General features: G+C 34.6%; 1 protein-coding gene across 1 annotated transcript in view; it reads right to left on the bottom strand.

The window, feature by feature from the left end:
• Nucleotides 1–14,322, bottom strand: part of AGTPBP1 (ATP/GTP binding carboxypeptidase 1) — a 170,154-nt gene that overhangs the window by 13,476 nt on the left and 142,356 nt on the right. The window contains exons 24-25 of the mRNA XM_079927641.1: nucleotides 14,169–14,322; nucleotides 10,045–10,205 (exon numbers count right to left, since the gene is read on the bottom strand). The exon at nucleotides 14,169–14,322 is cut by the window's right edge and continues 23 nt beyond it. Coding sequence (XP_079783767.1) covers nucleotides 10,045–10,205; nucleotides 14,169–14,322 — 315 coding nt within the window. The remainder of the gene's footprint in view (nucleotides 1–10,044; nucleotides 10,206–14,168) is intronic.

Genomic DNA, 14,322 nt, shown 5'->3' with positions numbered 1-14,322 from the left:
GGAGGCTTAAATGTCCTAGAGCCAGGGAATTAAACCCAGACTCATGGCAATCAAGCAGCTGGAGTGAGGCTTCCCACTTTAGAAAGGAGGCTGAAAATATAAGGCTGAGACTTCTGCCTAAGGCTAAGATTTTATAAAGTTGCAATTATTAAGTCAGAAAAAAGGAGACAAAGCAGCAAAGTCAGAACCCTCATGAACACAGTCACTTGTCCAGCAAAATCCCCAGTATCGTTGAAGGATGGGAACTAGGAAATACAAGACTAATAAAATGCTAGCGTAAGCTAATATAAGCTTGGACTGGAGCCTAGAGCGGGCCAGGCAGAAGCAACACAAAATCATTAAGGGCAGAGACTTGAAAGAGCTGGGGGTTTGGGGGAAGCTCTCATTTAATATGAGCTTGCAAGTTACAAAACTCTTGAGAAACTGTGATGAGCTTACCAACACAAAAATAATGGCATGATCTACAAATGACTAAGAAAGTGTTTAGGGTCTTCAAAGAAGGGAAGAATAGTAGCCATAAGAATAAACAAGGAATCATGAAATTTAAAAATGCAGAAACAAAAAAGAACCAATTAGACGTGAAATATATAATCTTTAAAATAAAATACTCCCATGAGATAAACTTTAGACCAGAAACAACTAAGTTTAGTGAATTATAAAATGCTACTGAATAATTTACCTAGACTGAAGTAGAGATAGAAAATGTGAAAACGTTGTTAAGAGACATGTGTGGAGAACAGACAGAGAAGCTCCAGTGTAGGAATTCTGGGAGAACAGAATAAAGGAATTGTCAAAGAAGCAATTTTCAAAAAAAAAAAAAAAAAGGGTTGAGATTTTTTCAAAATTGAAGAGTCCTCAAATTAAAAGTACATATTGTCAACCAAGGTATATTCTTTTTAATATACCACTCCTAAACACAATGCACTGAAACTGAATAGCACTGAGGATAAGGATAAAACCTTAAACAAGTGGAGGCACAGACATTTTGGTACAGGAAAAAGCAAATGCAAAGACACTGGGATGATAAAAAGATTTTCATGTTCTAGAATAGCACTACTCAAGGTATGGTCCACAAATTCTTTGTTATTGGTCCATGGCAACAAAAGCCTAGGAATTAAAATGAAGTGTTCAGAAACTTTTACAACAATTTTACATAAAATTATGTGTCTGGTGACTCTAATAACAGGAAATTGGAGCTTATATTTGCATTCCTTGGGGTGCCCTCTTCCATTTGTATAGTACTTCATTCTTACTGTATTTTAGTCAATTATCAATCCATAACAAATTGGAAAATAAAAACTAGACCTTTGCTAGTTTAGGAGCACTGTCATAAAAACTAAAAAATGGTCAGTGCGGTTGGAATGGTAAGAATACAGAGAGAGCAGGACAAGCTAAAGGGGGAAAGAAAGGTATAGATGGCTCATTCTGGACCTCAGAGACTCTGATAATGGATATAGGCCATATATGTGGAAAATAACTGAAGGACTTTAAACAGGACAGTGACCACTTCGTACAAAGAAACTGGAGGATACAAAAAAGTAAGGAAAGACCAGTCAGAGGCTATTTGAGTAGAGCAGGCAAGAGATGATGGCAGCCTGGACCGGTGTAATGGCAGAAGTGGTGGAGAGAAATAGAAAGACCTGAGAAATATTTTGGAGGTGAAATCAAAAAGCCCCAGGTGGTGGATTGGATTAAGGGTAAGGGAGAGAGGAGGAGATGCCAAGAATAAGATTTCTTACAAGAGCAATTGGGTAGAGGGAGGTGGATACAGATGAATGGGTTTGTTTGGGGAGAGGTAGGGGAACAGAAGTCATGAGTTGAGGTTTAGACAAGTTAATTTTGTGTCCAAGTGTACAAAATCAAGTCGGAAGCTGGATACGTAAGTCTAGAGCTCAGAAGAGAGGTCTGGAAGATTATATGTATTTTGGAGTTATCAAGACACAGATGTAATTTAAAATCACTGGAATGAATATCACTTATGGAAAGTGTGTAGGGGGAAAAGAAAAGTTGAAAGAGGAGAAAAAGCGAAGAAGATAGAGAAGAAACACTCAAAGGAAAGTTTTTGCACACCACAACCCCCGTTTTTGGCCTCAACAAATAAACCCAAGTGATCTGTGTTACATTTACTATAGCTTTTATTTCCAAGGTAATTGTTATCAGTGATTGCCAATGCACAGCAAAACTAAAGGATGATTATCAAAAGCTAGGAGAAAGAGGAAAAGGTGAGAAATATGTACAACTTCCCTCCCACCCATTTTACCAATAATGCAAATAATGACAAGAATTTACAATGATTCTTGAAAAGTTTCCAAGAAGCAATAAAAAGGACAGCCAAATGAGTAAGCAAGCATTTTAAAATAAGATTTTAAAATCATAAATGACAGTAGCTATGAGGAAAAGAGCTTTGTCAGTCTTGGTGGTGGGGGAGCAGTCTTAAAAGCAATAAGTATATACCGATAATTCCATCGGAAACTTTGGAGCTAGCTAGTTTCATCTTCAGCCAACAATCAGAACCTCTCTCATTCCTCCTTATTCACTCTACCCATATTAGAAACCAACTAAAACAAAAGAAAATAAGAATAACAGAAATCTACATTCAAGAAGCAGTACTTTGAATAACTGGACACCAGTAGTATACATTAGAAGTACCAACCTCAAAGAACAACTCCAGAAAACTCTTGCAGTCACATTTTCCCTCAACTTACCATAATACCTGGTGCTTACAATACAGAAGTATTACACTAGCATAAGCTTCTAAACATTTTGAATTTTAATATCCTGCATAGGATATATCAGTTATCATTCCTTGCTTAAGAACATATACAGTTACTACTTCTCTTCTATAAAATCCACACTAACCTTCCCATGAAATTGAACACCTTGCTCCCGTAATGCCTTCTTCAACATTAGCTTTTCTAAGCTCCAAGCAATCCTTTCCACCTTACCTAAATTAGTCTACTTCTTATTGCCAACTTTGTTTTCTTCATGTTAGCTCCTATTTCTTTACCAAGACTCATTTACTATCTTTCAAGCCCTAGCTTAAAACTTACTAATTTAAGAAATTTATTGCACATAAATCCAGGTGATTTTAAATTATTTACTCAGTAACTTTTTTCTCAATATGTCTAGGCAATTTTTAAATTTTGTTTTTTTAAATATATTAATGTATTTTCTGTATTTTTTATAATTACCATCATGCCCCTTCACAAATGTAAATTGTGCTTTTTCTATTATACTGTCAGCTCCTTTCAGAACACTATCTTCTGGGGAATAACAAAAGGTATGAAACACAATGAAGAGCTCATGCCATGAGACCATTCTGTCAGGCTGGGAGAGGTGGCTGTTCTCACTAATGTGCAGAAATGAACAGAGTCAATAAAAATGAAGAATTAGGGGAATATGTTCCAAACAAAGAACAATAAAAATATCCAGAAGCAGATCTTAATGAAATAAAGGTAAGTGATTTACCTGATACAGAGTTCAAAATAATGGTCATAAAGATGCACACCAAAGTTAGGAGAGTAATGCGTGAACAAAGTAAGAACTTCAAAGAAGAGAGAGAAAATATTAAAAATTCCCAAACAGAAATGATAGAGCTGAAGACTACAATAACTGCACTGAAAAATGCAATACGATGGTTTCAACAGCAGACTAGATCAAGTGGAAGAAAGCATCAGCAAACCTGAAAACAGCAGTGGAAGTTTTTCAAACAAAGGTGCAAACAGAAATAATGAAAGAGTGAAAATAGCTTAAGATATGCATTATAGGGGTTCCAGAAAGAGAGCAGAGAAAAGGAGGCAGAAAGGTTATTCAAGAATTAATGGCTGAAAACTTCCCTAACTTGGGAAAAGAAAGAGACATCAGACAGCTGGATCTAGGAAGCCTAGAAAGTACTAAAACAGATAAATCCAAAAGGACCCACACCAAAACACATTATAATTAAATCATCAAAAGTTAAAGACAAGGAGAATCTTCAAAGTAGCAAGAGAAAAAGAAACTCATTACATACACAGGAACCCAGATAAGACCATATAAACAGATTTTTCAGCAGAAACCTTGCAGGCTAGAAGGAAGTAAGATGATATACTCAGAGTTCTGAAAGGAAAAACTTGCCAATCAAGAATACTCTACCTGGCAAAGTTGTCCTTCAGAACTGAAAAAGAGATATAAGTTTTCCAGATAAACAAATGATGAAGGAGTTCATCAACACTAGACCAGTCTTAAAAGAAATGCTAAAGGGAGTTCTTCAAGCTGAAACAAAAGGATACTAATTAGTAACAGGAAAACATGAAAGTATAAAACTCACAGGTAAAGGTAAATATATAGTTAAATTCAAAATATTCTAATATTGCAATGGTGATGGTACATCACTTATAAATCTAGTTTGCAGGTTAAAAGACAAAAGTATTAAAAATAAATGTAATTACAATAATTTGTTAATGGATATACAATGTGAAAAGATACAAATTATAACATTAAACAAAATGTGAAGGAAGGGGAAGTTTTGGTATGCATTTAAAGTTAAGTAATTATCAGATTAAAAGAGACTGTTTATATTTAAAATGTTTTACGTAAGGGTGGTGGCCTTGGCAAAAAAGAAAAAAAAATGTTTTATGTAAGCCTCAATGCACTGCCAAAACCTATAGTAGATACACAAAAGATAAAAAATTCAAAGCATACCACTACCGTAAGTCCCCTACATACAAACAAGTTCCATTCTGAGAGCACGTTTGTAAGTCCAACAAAATTAGCCTAGGTACCTAACTAGCACAATCAGCTATATTGTACTGTACTGTAATAGGTTTATAATATTTTTCACACAAATAATACATAAAAAACAAACAAACACAAAAAATAAAATATTTTTAATCTTACAGTACAGTACCTTGAAAAGTACAGTAGTACAGTAAAACAGCTGGCATACAGGGGCTGGCATCGAGTGAACAGGCAAGAAGAGTTACTGACTGGAGGAGGGAGAGGAGAGATGAGAGATTATAGAACTGAAGGATCATCAGCAATGGGAGACGGAGGGCAAGCTGCAACTTCACTCATGCCTGACGCTGATGACATAGGTTCTGGTTCCTTGCTGGATTCAATTCTATCTACCCTCTTGAAAAAATGATCCAGGGATGTCTGGGTAGTAGCTCTTTTTTTCTCATCATAGATGACACAGCAGCACTGGATTGCATTCTGAACGGCTGCTGCAAACTTCGTGTACTATTCTACATTCGGCTCCTGTGCCTCAAAACTAACAGTGCCTCCTCAAATAAAGAAAATCCCCTTGCCATTTCCTGTGTTGTGAATCTCTTTGGTTCTTCAGTTACTTCTTCTTCTTGTCTCTCTTCATCCTTTCTCTGGGTCTCCAATTCCATCAGGTCTTCATTAGTAAGCTCCTCATGTTGCACAGCAAGGAGTTCAATGAAGTCGTTCCCTTGCAGATCTAGCTTGAAATAAAGATACTGTACTACTGTACTCTATACAGTACTATACAGTAAAGTACACAAAAGCACAACCACTTGTAAAGGATGCACGCAGATGACAATGTACACCAGACACATGAACTAACTTACATGATTGGACATGTGAACACACGTTTCCATCTTTGAAAGTTTGCAACTTGAAGGTTCGTGTGTAGGGGACTTACTGTACAGAAAATTATCAAATCACAAAGGAAGAGCGCAAGAGAGGAAGAAAGAAACAAAGGAATTACAAAATAACCAGAAAACAATTAAAATGACAACAGTAGGTCCACACCTATCAATAATTACTTTAAATGTAAATGGACTAAATTCTCCAATCAAAAAACAGAGTGGCTGAATAAATAATAAAAGAGACCCAACTATATGTTGCCTACAAAACACACCTCAGTTTCTCAGTTTTAAGGACACACATCAACTGAAAATGAAGTGATGAAAAAATAAATTCAATGCAAATAGAAACCAGAAGAAAGCAGGGGTAGCTATACTTATACCAGAAATAAAAGACTTTAAGCCAAAGACCAACAAGAGAAAATAATAAGGTCATTACATAATAATAAAAGGATTGGACTTCCCTGGTGGCACAGTGGTTCAGAATCCGCCTGCCAACGCAGGGGACACAGGTTTGAGCCCTGGTCCGGGAAGACCCCACATGCCACGGAGCCACTAAGCCCATGCACCACAACTACTGAGTCTGTGCTCTAGAGCCTGCGAGCAACAACTACTGAGCCCATGTGCCACAACTACGGAAGCCCGCATGCCTAGAGCCCATGCTCCACAACAAAGAGAAGCCACCGCAATAAGAAGCCAGTGCACTTTACGAAGAGTAGCCCCTGCTCGCCACAACTAGAAAGGCAGCCCGCATGCAACAACGAAGACCCAATGCAGCCAAAAATAAATAAACAAATAAATACATTTTAAAAATAAGAAGAAGAAAAGGATCGATTCATCAGGAGGATATAACAATTGTAAATATTTATGCACCCAACATAGGAGCACCTAAATATATAAAGCAAACATTAACAGATCTGAAGGAGGGAACAGACAGCAATATAAGAATAGCAATGAACTTCAAACACCCACTTTCAACAATGGATAGATCATCCAAGACAGAAAATCAGTCTAAAAAAAACCACTGGAATTAAACTACACATTAGACCAGACGGACCTAACAGATATATAGAACATTCTATCCAACAGCAAAAGAATACATAAACACACATGGAACATTATCCAGGGTAAATCATATCTTAGGCTACAAACAAGTCTTAATAAAGTTAAGAAGACTGAAATCATATTAAGCCCAACCACAATATAAAACTAGAAATCGATTGGGAATTCCCTGGTGGTCCAGTGATTAGGACTCTGTGCCCTCACTGCTGAGGGCCTGGGTTCAATCCCTGGTCAGGGAACTAAGATTCCACAAGCCGTGTGGTGTGGCAAAAAAAAAAAAGAAAGAAAGAAAGAAAAGAAAACTAGAAATCAATTAGGAAAACTGGAAAATTCACAAGTACATGGAGATTACACAACATGTTCCCGAACAACCAATGAGTGAAAGAGAAATCAAATATTTTGAGAGAACTAAAAATGGAAACACAACATACCAAAACTGATGAGATGCAGCAAAAGCAGTTTTCTAAGAGGGAAGTTTATAACAATAAATGCCTGAAAAAAGCAAGATCTCAAATAAACAACCTAATTTTACACCTCAAGGAACTAGGAAAATAAGAACAAACTAAGCCTAGAGTTAGCAGAAGGTAGAAAATAACAAAGATCAAACAGACATAAATGAAATAGAGACTAAAAAGAAAAAAAAGATCAATAAAATTAAGAGCTAATTTTTTTTTAAAGATAGAATAGACAAACAGTGAGACCTTCCAAAAAAAAAGAGAGAGAAATTATAAATGAAACAGGAGACATCACATCAGATACCTCAAAAATACAAAGGATCATAAGAGACCACTATGAACAAATATACACCAACAAACTGGACAACCTAGAAGAAATGGAAAAAATTCCTAGAAACATACAAGCTACCAAGACTGAATCATGAAGAAATTAACAGAAAATCCAAACAGACCAATTACCTGTGAGGAAACTGAATCAATACTCAAAAACCTTCCAAGATAACCCCAAGACTAGACGGCTTCAATGATGAATTCTACCAAACATTTAAGCAAGAAATAATAGAAATTATTTTCAAACTCTTCCCAAATTAAAAGAGGAGGGAACAACTCCAAATTCATTTTACAAGGTCAGCATTACCCTGATACCAAAGTCAGAGAAGAAATTTTAAAAACAAGAAAATTATTGGCCAATATCCCTGATGAACTTAGATGCAAAAATCCTCAATAAAATGTATTAGGAAATCATATTCGACAATACATTAAAAGAATCATACCTAAACCATGATCACCTTGCACCCTGAGATGCAAGGATGGTTCAACATATGCAAATCAATCAATGTGATACACCACATTAACAAAATGAAGGACAAAAATCATATAATCATCTCAATAGATGCAGAAAAGCATTTGACAAAATTCACCATCCATTCATGATAAAACTCAGCAAACCAGCATAATAAAGGCAATATATGACAAGCCCACAGCTAATGTCATACTCAACGATGAAATACCAAAAGCTTTTCCTCTAAGATAAGGAACAAAACAAGGATGCCCACTCTCACCACTCTTATTCAACACAGTACTGGCTTGAGCAATTAGGCAAGAAACAGAAATAAAATGCACCCAAATCAGCAAGGAAAAAGTAAATTTTCTCTATTTGCAGTAGACAAGATATCATATAGAATCCCTAAAAACAGCACAATGTTAGAAGTAATAAATGATTTCAGTAAAGCTGCAGGATACAAAATCAATATACAAAAACCAGCTGCATTTCTATACACTAACAATGAAACATCAGAAACAGAAATCAAGAAAACAAACTTACTATAGCATCAAAAATAATAGTTAGGAATAAATTAACCAAGAAGGTGGAAGATCTGTACACTGAAAACTGTTAAGACACTCTACTCTTATGTTCAAAGCAGTATTATTCACATAGTCAAAGTATGAAAACAATCTAACTGTCCATTGATGGATGAATGGATAAAGAAAATGTGGTATATAGATATACAATGGAATATTCAGCCTTAAAAAAAAAAAAGGAAATCCTTTCATTTGCTACAGCATGGATGAAACCGGAGGGCATTATGCTAAGTGAAATAAGCCAGACAAAGACAAATACTGCATGGTGTCACTTACACATGAAATGTTAAAAAAATAAAAAAAAGAATTGGAACAACTCAGAAACAGAGTAAGAAAGTGGTTGCCAGGGGATATGGGGCAGACAGAGGACGCAATAGGGAGAGGTTAGTAAGAGTGATACAAACTTTCAGGTGTTGAGATGAATAAGGTCTGAGGAAATAATGTATAACATGGTTATACTAGATAACACTAGATTGTATAATTGAAATTTGCTAGGAGAGCAAAACTGAAAAATATTCCCTCACACACAGACACAAAGGTAAACATGTGATGTGATGGATGGGTATGTGAATAACTCAATGGGGTAAATCCTTTCACAATGTATACATATACCAAATCATCACAGTGTACACTTTAAATATCTTACAATTTTATTTGTGAATTTTACCTCAAAAAGATGGGGTGGGGGAAGAATACATGAAATAACTTAAAAGTAGGCTTCTAAACATCAATGAGAACAACTTTATTTATACTTATTTATAAATAAATATATTTATTTCCATTATCGTTTAGCAAGTGTTTTGAAATATAGAGAATGCAGAGGATCACTGCCTCAATTATCACATTATATAAGAATCGAGTTCTAATTAATGTTTTACTACACTTAAAACTACTAAATTGATATATATATATAACATAGCTTGGCAATAAATTAACAAATCTGATGTCAATGTCCAACAATAAAAATCATGTAGGTTCTATAAAATGGGACTATTCCTACCCATATGTATCAAACTATAAAATGCTAAACGCTGCTACTATGATTAAAAATTGTGATACTAAATTATCTCTGAGCCAATAACCGATCAAATTTTACATACACTGAATTTTAGGAGCAAAAGTTTACCTACTCAGAAGGATACTACTTGGCAGATGTAGTTATATTTCCAGAGCGATATTAAATTAGCTGTTTCTAGTAGATGTAACCAGAAGGTGACTGGAAAGCCATCTGATATTTGTAGATTATCAACAAAATAAAATTTCTTTTGAACTATGAATCTTGGCTCCAAGCCTTCTTAATTTACATACTTATCTGATATAAGTAACTGTTTTCCACACTGCTTATTTTTAAGTTAAAAGTAAATCATTAAGATCACTAAAACAGCATTCCAAATATAAGGATATTTCATTAAAATTTTATCCAAATACCAATGTTAAAAGAAGCAAGACTTATGTATATTAATTCTAAAAATGCTCCTGGCTGTCAAAATCTCTGTGCCTTTCCTCTGCGTAACTAATTTAATGAAGTTCAACAATATACTACCATATAACAAAAGAATAAAACAAGTATGTCTTACCTAGTTACTTTGCAGCTCGATTCAATCAAGTCATTTTCAAAGTCAAGCAGGCTAGAAGGCAGATTATATTCCAGTGGGGATGTCAGTCTTTTCAAACGCAATAGACCAACACAAAATTTTGCTCCCATCTCTTCCAATTCTCGAGTACCAATCTGTAAACCCTAAAAATAAAGAAAATAAATAAATAAACAGGTAACTAGGACATTTGCTATCCTCTGGCTATATCTCATTTAAATTACATAAAAGGAATTTGTAACTATATTAATAAAATAAAAGGCTGGCACTTTGTATGAACCTAGGACTGATAAGCACAGTGTCTTAATAACATAAGATTATTTTAAGTCACAAAGGAAACTGTCTTAAAAAAACATTTCTAAAATGTCTATGCTCATTCACTGCGTGCAAACTATTTTCACCAACACACTGGGGAGCAAAAAACAGATAAACATCTTGTGGTTTAGTTATTCTTGGAGCTCATGAGTGAAATCATATTTTTACAAGATCTTGCTAGTACTTCTTGTAATCTACTACTTGTATGCCGATGTTGAAATATTATAGTGCTACCATCAAGGCTCCAATTTGTATACTTGAACATTACTTTATACATACTTTTCCTGAATGATAAAAAGAAATTGCTGAGTAAAAAACAAACAAAAGAAAGGTAACTATGTCAAAAAATAATCAGACGAATCGAAGCTAATGAGGCAGCAGTAAAATAAGTTCTTATGTTCCATGTCAGTTAAGAACGCCCATTTCAAAGTTGGTCTACTAACGCAAAAACAAAATTTTACCACAACCCTGTTTTAACCAATAGTTTCTCAATAAACAATATATACGGTTTACCAAAAGTTAAACATTACCAAATAAAAGGATAAAAATGGACTGTAAATCAAGACGTTGCTTATCATTTAATTCTCAGATAAAAATGAATCTCTAAAATAAATGCAATCCTTACACCAACAAAGGTTGCAGGCGTAGATGAGAGCAGACTAGACTTTCAATGACCAGACTAAAAGCACACAGTAACTGAAGAGATAAATTATAAAAACTGTTATTTACTCTACATAACACATGCCTTCATAATAATGATTGACTGATTGTTTAAATAGTTTGGCCATCTCCAAATATTCTAAGAAATGTGACCTAACTGACTTAGAAAATGCATTTGTCTTCTTAATCTAAAGGCTTTAGAAAGGCTATGCCTATTTCTGAATTAGCTCATCAAAAATAAAACTAAAGAATATTTGATGCCTAAAATTCAGTAATGTAAGAACATTCTTGAGGGTGAAGAAATTTGTTTCTTAAAATATTATTAGACTTACACAACTTATTAGCTAATATTAACAAGTTTGAAAAGTATACGTTATGTGTAGGGGGGAGGATGGGGGTATATGGGAATTCTGTAGTTTCCACTCAATTTTTCTGTGAATCTAAAACTGCTCTTTAAAAAGTTTATTGGGACTTCCCTGGTGGCGCAGTGGTTAAGAATCCGCCTGTCAACGCAGGGGACACGGGTTCGAGCCCTGGTCCGGGAGGACCCCACATGCCGTGGAGCAACTAAGCCCGTGCGCCACAACTACTGAAGCCCCCATGCCACAACTACTGAAGCCCACAGGCCTACAGCTCGTGTTCCACAGCAAGAGAAGCCACCGCAATGAGAGGCCCGTGCACCGCTATGAAGAGTAGCTCCCGCTCGCCGCAGCTAGAGAAAGCCCGGGTGCAGCAACGAAGACCCAACGCAGCCAAAAATAAATAAATAATATTAATTTAAAAAAACTTTAGAAAAGTACATGTTATGATCAAAGCACTGAATTTTAGATGTAAAAAACTTAGCTTATTATTAGTAGTAAGACATACTTCTCTCAATAGGAGTTTTAAATCAATGTAAGTCTGTCAATGGGAATCACGTAAAGTATATATATGTGTCAATGTAAATCGTATAAAAGAGAAATGACTATATGTTAGGTATCTATTTTATTTTTAAAATTTTATAAAGTAATTTTTAGAAAACTCGTCTAATGTTTTGTTTCAAAATATATTTTAGCAATTTTTAAAACGTAGTTTTTTCAATGACTAAATAAATTTATCAAAACACAAAAAGAACATTTAAAAAAATCCAATGAAAGTCTATCAGTAGAATCCAAATATAGTAAGAAAGTGCTACTATTATTATGCAACAGATGATTTCAAGGGGCATGCAAGTCTCAGCTTCCCTGACTTCTTCTCTCCCTACTCCCAGAGACTAGTTTCACAGACACTGATACTTTAATTTACCTTCTCCAGCCGGACTGCATCTCTTTAAGAACAAATAATTTATAGTCTATTTCCCTAAATCATAGGAACTACCTATGGTCCTTTACAAAAATGACTGTCAAGCTTTTTCCATCCCACACACTTACAGTCCACTAAAGCAATGATTAGGAGGCAGGGTCTGTGGGCTGGAGTGCTCATGCTCCTCTCTTACCACAATCGCGCCTTTGGTAGTCTAAAAGACACTGTTTTACAATATTTGAAGAGATTTCAAAAGATAGCGCATTTTGGAAGAATAGTATACTGTGGTCAACCTAAATCTTAGGGAAGAGTCACTCTACAGAAAGAACTGAAATTTCACTAAGTTCTACCCATCTAGGCCCCCAAAGTTTGAACGCCAGTTGCAAAATCTATACAATTTTCTTCCAGTTTGTTACAGACTGGAAAAATCATTTAAGCTCTCCACTTGAACATTTTGGCATCAATCATAATATGTTTACATTTTTAATACTAACCAATTGGAAGATTTTTAACTCTTTCTAAACATAAAGTTATAATCACTTTTATGTGACATATATGAAAATCACTATGAGATTCAGATTCTTCTTGTCCATGTCAAAAAAAACAAAACACAACAAAACAGAATGAGTGGAATAATTAGCATGACACCTGAAAAGCTTTTTGTGGCCAAGGCAAGAAAAATAAATATCCGGGTTTACAGTTGCTCACCTAAGGTCCAATTCATTGCCTTTTAAGTTCTCAATCTTTTGTGGTACATACATACAATGGAATATTACTCAGCAATAAAAAAGAACAAAATAATACCATGTGTAGCAACGTGGATGGACCTAGAGATTGTCATACTGAGTGAAGTAAGTCAGACTGAGAAGAACAAATATTGTATGATATCGCTTATATGTGGAATCTAAAAAAATGGTACAAATGAACTTATCTACAAAACAGAAATGGAGTCACAGATGTAGAAAACAATCTTATGGTTACCAGCAGGGAAACACGAGGAGGGATAAATTGGGAGATTGGGATTGACATATACACATTACTATATATAAAATAGATTAACTAATAAGGAACTACTGTATAGCACAGGGAACTCTACACAGTACTCTATAATGACCTATATGGGAAAAGAATCTAAAAAAGAGTTGATATATGTATATGTATAACTGATTCACTTTGCTGTACACCTGAAACTAACAAAACATTGTAAATCAACTACATTCCAATAAAAAAAAATTTTTTTAAGTTCTCAAACTTTAAAATTAAAAAATTCAAAGTCACCTAACATTTAATTACTCTTAAATTTCAAAAGTAAAGTCTAAACTCATTGTTTCCCATAAAAGGCTATGGTACCATAGGAGGAGGAGAAGAGGAGTCTTAGTAAAGAAAAAAAAAATTAGTGAAGGAATATGCATTTAAAAGTCACACACACACAAAGTCTAAATTTAAAAAACTGAGTGTAATGTGTTTATTTCTAAATGCATAAATATATATTTACATCCAATAAATTAAAATGATAGAACATTTTATTAATAATGTACTACTTGCACAGCTCATTAAAAATTACTAACCGTTATCTAAATGTGTATTACAGCATGCTTTCTTAAAAATTATGACTGTAAATAGACTCAACCAAGATTTCATAAGGATCCAAAGCAAGTTATTTAGTTCAGAGAAGTTAAGAAAAAACAAAACAAAAAACTGTTCTTAAGATCGCATATAATTCAATTCCATTATTGCAAGTTACATTTAGCTCAGTATAACAAACATATCATTTAATACATACTTGAAAACTACTAGAGCATATATGGAAGACTTGAAAGATTTTTATGGCTGGAAGTCCAGAGATGTTTTACCTTATATTTTCCCTGATCACAGCCACACAAAGTACTCTCCATGGTATAGCTTCTTTGTACTCCTATCTCTCTCCAAACTACAACACGTGCTGTAGATTCTTTAGATTTTTCTACTACGAAGCTACAGCTGCTCATGCAAAATGCTGGGGCAATA

This window comes from Stenella coeruleoalba (genome assembly GCF_951394435.1).
Source record: "Stenella coeruleoalba genome assembly, chromosome: 7".
Classification (NCBI taxonomy): domain Eukaryota; kingdom Metazoa; phylum Chordata; class Mammalia; order Artiodactyla; family Delphinidae; genus Stenella; species Stenella coeruleoalba.
This window is presented reverse-complemented; position numbering and strand designations above follow the sequence as displayed.